This window comes from Penaeus monodon, chromosome 9 (genome assembly GCF_015228065.2).
Source record: "Penaeus monodon isolate SGIC_2016 chromosome 9, NSTDA_Pmon_1, whole genome shotgun sequence".
Classification (NCBI taxonomy): domain Eukaryota; kingdom Metazoa; phylum Arthropoda; class Malacostraca; order Decapoda; family Penaeidae; genus Penaeus; species Penaeus monodon.
In genome coordinates this window covers 21,668,098-21,675,597 of record NC_051394.1, presented here as the reverse complement: position 1 = coordinate 21,675,597, position 7,500 = coordinate 21,668,098, and the positions used below count along the sequence as shown (strand labels likewise).

At 26.7% G+C, this 7,500-nt stretch overlaps 1 protein-coding gene and 2 non-coding genes across 3 annotated transcripts in view; all 3 read right to left on the bottom strand.

Moving 5' to 3' along the window:
- LOC119576668 (probable serine/threonine-protein kinase clkA) overlaps positions 1-1,191 on the bottom strand; it is a 14,231-nt gene extending 13,040 nt beyond the window's left edge. Inside the window, 1 exon segment of the mRNA XM_037924315.1 lies at positions 1,096-1,191. Within this exon segment, the coding sequence (XP_037780243.1) occupies positions 1,096-1,191 (96 nt within the window).
- On the bottom strand, positions 1,125-1,197 carry Trnar-ucu. The gene has a single exon. It is a non-coding gene; the product is annotated as a tRNA-Arg (tRNA).
- Positions 1,198-3,951: 2,754 nt separating this feature from the next.
- Positions 3,952-4,024, bottom strand: Trnar-ucu. Its single transcript has one exon. It is a non-coding gene; the product is annotated as a tRNA-Arg (tRNA).
- Positions 4,025-7,500: the final 3,476 nt, after the last annotated feature.

Here is a 7,500-nt window from a genome sequence, read left to right as displayed (position 1 = left end):
ATTATTATTATCATTATTATTATTATCATTGGTTTTATTATTAGTATAATTATTACTATCATCACTATCGTCATTAATAATTCTATCGTTATTCATCAATATCGCCATCAATTTTCATTATAATTATTATTTTTTTATTATTATTACTATTAACAGTATTATCAGGATTATTATTATTATTATCTTTTATTATTGTTGTTGTTGTTTTATTATTATTGTTATTATCGTTATTATCATTATCATTATCATTGTTATTATCATTATCATTATTATATTTATTATATTTATCATTATTATCATAATCATTATTATAATCATTATTATTATCGTTATTATTACTAGTATCGTTGTAATTATTATTATTATTTACATCATTATGATTATCATTGTTATCACTGTTTTTATCATCATTATTATTGTATTTATTATTGCAATTATTGTTGTTATTATCACTGTTATTATCAAGATCATTATTATTATTATTATTATTATTATTATTATTATTATTATTATTATTATCATCTTCATCATCATCATCACCATTAGCTTCGTTATCATGATTATAATTATTATTATTATCATGATTATTATTATCATAGTTATTACTGCTATTATCATTATTATTATTGTATTTATAATTACAATTATTGTTATTTACATTATTATTATTATTAATATTAATATTGTTATCATTATTATTATTATTACATATATCGTTAATTAAGATTGATTCTTCAAGAGTTATGCATATAAAAATATGCTGTCAATAACCAAACATTTTGAAGTGTCCATATAAAACAGATAAATTATATTTTGAGCTTTTGGGAAAGATAGGTAAGGACCAAACTTGTTAAGAAACAATGTAACTAATCATCTAATCATCAACTAATACCATCAATTTTACAACTCCCTTCAATGTTTAATGCCTTCATGTTGATTGGTGTACTTGGTTGATTCGGAAAGTAGATGCATATAAATTAGTCTCTTGACTTTATTCCTAATAGTGCTAGAGTGGAGTAACAACTAAAGATATTCCTTCAGAAGAATTGAGAGAATGGTGCACCAAGTAGTATGGTTAAATGACGTTTCTTTTACGGTGTCTATGTGCATGAAAAACCTATATACACCCTCAATGGGACTCGAACCCATAACCTCTGGATTAGAAGTCCAGCGCGCTTTCCACTGCGCCATGAGGGCCTAGTTAACTAGATGGATTTAGTTAATGGTTTTATAAGATTCATTATCTCAAACACCACTATTCATATATGTATAGAAAGACAGTGCTTGGGCAAAACAGATCACTTCATAAGACAAACATTCAGTTAAATTAATATATGAAATAAACGAAATGAAATCCTTTATTATTATTATTATTATTATTATCATTATTATTATTATTATTATTGTTATTATTATTATTATTGTTCTTACTATTAATATCATCATTACCATTTTTATTATTATTATCAATATTGTTATCATTATTATCGATATTATTATTATTATCAATATTATTATTATCATTATTATTTTCATCATCATAATCATTATTATTATTATTATTATTATTATTATTATTATTATTGTTACAATTATTACTATTATCATCATCATCATCATCATCATCATTATTAATATTATTATAATTATTCTTAAGATTATCATTACTAATGATAGTGATAATAAAATAAATATCATTATCATAAGTAGTATTATTAGTAATAGTAACAGTATTACTATTACTGTTATTATTATAATTATTATTATTATTATTATTATTGTCATTATTATTATTAATATTATTATTATCATTATTTTTTTTTATTATTACTATTATTATTATTATTATTATGATAATCATCATTATATATTAACACCGTTATCATTATTGTAATCAATGTTATTACTATTATTATTGTCATTATTATTATTATTATTATTATTATTATTATTATTATTATTATCATTATTATTATCATCATCATTATCATAATTTATTATTATTATTAGTATAGTAGTATTATAATAATAATTATTATTATTATTATCATTATAACTCTTATTTCTATGATTTCTCCTATTATCATTATTGCTCTTATTATTATAATTATATTAATTTCAATTCTATCATTTGAATTGGATACTAATAATTATCATTATTATCGTCAATGTTATTACCAACATTTTCATTGTTATAATAATTTTTTCACCATATTTATCTTTCTTATCATTAGTTTTATTATTAGTATTATTATCATTATTGTCAATGTTATTATTATTATTATTTTTATTATTATTAGTGTTATTGTTATTATCATACGTGTTATTATTATTATTATTATTATTATTATTATTATTATTATTATTATTATTATTATTATTGTTATTATTGTTGCTGTTGTTGTTGTGTTTATTATTATCATTATCATAATTAATATTGTTATTATTATTTTCATTATCATTATTTTTATTATTATTGGTCTTATCATCAGTATAATTATTACTATCATCATTATCGTCATAATTCATCAATGTTGACATCAATTTTCATAATAATAATTATTTTGTTATTAATACTATTAATGATATTAATAGTATTATCATGATCATTATTATTATTTATTATTATCATTATTATTATTATTATCATTGTAATTATTGTTATCATTAACATCATTATGATTATCATTGTTATCACTGTTATTATCATTATTATTATCGTATTCATTATTGCAATTATTGTTGTTATTATCAATATCATTATTAAGATTATTATCCTTATCATCATCATCATCATCATCATCATCATCATCATCATCATCATCATCATCATCATCATCAATCATCGTTGTCATCATTATTATTATAATTGTTATTATGATTATTATTACCATAGTTATTACTGCTATTACCATTATTGTTATTGTATTTATTATTACAATTATTATTATTGTAATATTTATTGTTAATTAAGAATGAATCTTCAAGGGTTAAGCCTGTAATTAAAAAAAAAATAAAAAGCCATGTAACTAATACCCTTTGGATATTTCTTTTAATGTTGACTCCCTTGAATGTATAATGCCTTCATGTTGATTGGTGTACTTGGTTGATTTGGAAAGCAGATACATATAAATTAGTTTCTTGATTTTATCCTTAATAGTGGTAGAGTGGAGTAACTATGGAAGAAATTGCTTCAGAAGAATTGAGAGAATGGTGCACCAAGTAGTATGTTTTCACTGTTATTATCATCATTATTATTGTATTCATTATTGCAATTATAGTTGTTATTATCACTTTTATTATTATTATTATTACTATTATTATTATTATTATTATTATTATTATTATTATTATTATTACTATTATCATCTTCATCAATATCATCATCATCATCATCATTACGTCGTTATCATGATTATTATTATAATTATTAGCATGATTATTATTATCATAGTTATTACTGCTATTATCATTAATATTATTGTATTTATTATTAATATTATTGTTGTTTACATTATTATTATTATTAATATTAATATTGTTATCATTATTATTATAGTTATTATTATATATATATTGTTAATTAAGATTGATTCTTCAAGGGTTATGCTTGTAAAAATATGCAGTCAATAACTTAACATTTCGAAGTGTCCATATAAAACAGATAAATTATATTTTGAGCCTTTGGGAAAGATGGTTAAGGACTAAATTTGTTAAAAAGCTTTGGATATTTCTTATTATGTTAACTCCCTTCAATATATAATACCTTCATGGTGATTGGTGTACTTGGTTGATTTGGAAAGTAGATTCATATGAATTAGTTTCTTGACTTTATTCCTAATAGTTCTAGAGTGAAGTAACAACTGAAGATATTGTTTCAGATGAATTGAGAGAATGGTGCACCAAATGACGTTTCATTTTCGGTGTCTATGTGCATGAAAAACCTATATACACCCTCAATAGGACTCGAACCCATGACCTCTGGATTAGAAGTCCAGCGCGCTTTCCACTGCGCCATGAGGGTCTAGTTAACTAGATGGATTTAGTTAATGGTTTTAAAAGATTCATTATCTGAAACACCACTTTTTATATAGGTATAGAAAGACACTCCTTGGGCAAAACAGATTACTTCGTAAGGCAAACATTTAGTTATGTAATATATAAAATAAAAGAAATTAAATCCTTTTTTTATTATTATTATTATTATTACCAATGTTATTATTATTATTATTATTATTATTATCATTATTATTATTATTATCATTATTTTATTATTATTTTTTTAATATTAGCACTATTTTTTAATAATAACACTATTATTATAAATGTCATTATAATTGCTACTATTAGTATTTTTATTATTACTAATATTATTCTTATTACTATTATTATTGCTGTTACTGTTAATATTATCATTATTTTAACCACTATTTTTATCATTACCATTTTTATTATTATTATCATTATCGATATTATCATTATTATTACTACTGTTATTATCACTATTATTATTATCATTATTATTTTCATTACTGTTAGCATCATTATTATTATTATTATTATCATTATTATTATTATTATTATTATTATTATTATTATCATTATCATATATTTTCACTTTTATCATTATTGTAATTAATATTATTATTACTATTATCATTCTTACAATTATCATTATCATAATCATATAAACCCAATTATATAAAATAAAAAAAACTGTATCCATAAATATCCAGTTATTACAATTATTGACTTCATTATTATTATCCTTATTATGATTATGATTACTATTGTTCTTATTATCATTATTATGATTATTATTATCGTTATTGTTATTTTATTATTATTATTATTATTATTATTATTATTATTATTATTATTATTATTATTATTATTATTATTATTATGGGATTTTAAGCATTTCTGCACTGGCTGTTCTTATTGCCGTTTTTCTTCCTGTTAGGCGAGTCATAGCAAATGACTAAAGGCTAACAGTTGTCCTTCTCCTTTAAAGTTCTAACACTTTTCTCAGTATTCTTGCCGTCCCCAATAAAGCAGTCTTCTGCAGTACTCCAACCTCAGGCCCAATGTCCATATTTTCAATCCAACATTCAAGATCTTTTGTAACGCTTCCGAGGGCACCAATCACTACTGGAACAACTTTTGCACATCGCAGTTCCCACAACCTTTTATTTCCCTTTTCAGATCTTGGTACTTTTCTACCTTCTCTAACTCTTTTTCTGCAATCTCGTATCTGCAGGTACGGCAATATCAACTATTAGAGCCTCTTTCCTTTCCTTATGAATTACTATAACATCTGGTCTTCTTGCCTGAATGACGTTATCACATTGTACATTGATATCCCACAGAATTTTCACGGCCTCGTTCTCAACAACACTCTCTGGGGTGTGTTTCATACCACTTTCTGAATGCTCAAGCCCATGTTTCCTACACAAATCCCAGTGTACTTTCTTTGCCACGTTATCGTGACGTCTTTTGTACTCTTTCTGGGCTAATTTCTCGCACTCTGAAACAATATAATGTATGCTTTCACCTCGTTTACCACACATTCTACACAGTGGACTGTCGCTGCTCTTATCTATATAATGCTTCACGTAGTTGGTCCTTATTGCTTGCTCTTGTGCAGCACATAGGAGAGCTTCCGTTTCAACCTTCAAATCACTTCTTGACAGCCGTTCCCAAGATTTAACCCTGTCTACCTTTTCTGGCATCTCTCTAACGAATTGCCCATGCATTGCCTTTCCTGTCCATTTTTGTTTGAGCTCTTCTGCCTTTTTCCTTTTGAATTCTTCTTTCTCCATTGTTTCCTCTGTCTATATGGTTCCTGATGCGCACACACCTCTTATCAACAACTCTTCTGAGTTTGCCACATAAAAACCTAAGCTGTTTCCTTCTCCTTTTACACCATTGTTCCACACTGATAAGGCCACGACCTCTTTCCTTCCTTTTCATATATAGTCTCTACATCACTCTTTGGGTGCATGGCACCATACATTGTCAGGTTTTTTCTTGTCTTCTGTCGATATTTTCAGTTCACTCTCTCTCCAGCTTATTATTCCTGCTCCATATCTGAATATTGCTACTGCCCAGGTATTAATTGCAGTTACCTTGTTTCTTCCATTCAACTTGGACTTTAGAATTAACCTCAGCCGTCGCTTATACTCCTTCATTGTTTTCTCTTTCATTTCATTCTCCTTCACCTTATCTAATTCCACAATACCCAGATAAGAATATCCTTCTTGTTCAACTTCTTTTATTATCTCATCATTCGGTAATTCTATGCCCTCACATCTTACAATCTTCCCTCTTTTTAGGACTAGAACCCCACATTTCTTGATTCCAAATTCCATGCCTATATCAGTACTAAAAATGTGAGTAGTCTGTATTAGGGAGTCTATCTGTACTTCACTCTTGGAATATAGTTTTAAATCATCCATAAAGAGTAGGTGATTAAGTTTATACTCCTTTCCCCCCCACTCATAGCATACATTTACCTTTCTGAGTAATGACGATAATGGTATCATGCTCAAGACAAATAACAATGGTGACAAACTATTCCCTTGGAATATCCCTCTTTTAACATCCACCTCACCGAGTTCTTCTCCATTGGTAGTTAAGGACAACTTCCACTGCATCATGCTTCTTTGCAAAAACTCTCTCACGTTACCAGCTATTCCAAACATTTCCATGCACTCACTAATCCAACTATGGGGAACGAAGTCATAAGCTTTCTTATAGTCTATCCACGCCATAGCCAGATTAGTGTGCCCTTTCCTGCAATCCTTCAGGATTGTTTTGTCAATCAAAACTGATCTTTTGTACCCCGGCTCTTTCGCCTGCAACCTTTTTGTTCATCAGGTAGTAGCTGTTCTCTTTCTAGGTAATCGTACATTTGATCAGCTATGATTCCTGTCATCAGTTTCCACATCAGTGGAAGGCATGTTATCGGTCTATAGTTCTCAACCGCATTCCCTTTCCTGGGATCCTTCTGACACAACACTGTCCATCCATGTGTTAACCATTTGGGAAGGGTATCCATTCCCATCAAAATCTTATTTAGTTGATCAGCAATTCTGTCGTGCATGTTGGTCAGGTTTTTGATCCAATATACCTGGACAACATCTTTGCCTGGAGACTTCCAGTTTGGCATTTTCTTAGCTTGTTTTCTGACATTTTCAATACTTATAGTGACCCCTTCCTGTGAGTGTCTCCCTTTAACTTCATCCTTTAACTCAGACAGCCTTTGTTATGTTCCTTCTTCACTGTCCAAATATCACCCCAAAACCTTCTAGTCCCCTCAGCATCTGGTACCTCGTTTGTTCTAGTTTTACCCCCATTCAATTCCTTGTAATTTTTTTTCTGGTCAACACTAAATGTTCGATTTTGTCTGAACTGGTTAATCCTTTGATCGTATCTCTTAATTTTTGCACTTTTGGCAATCATTCTTTGTTTCAATTCTTCAACCACAGTTTTAATACC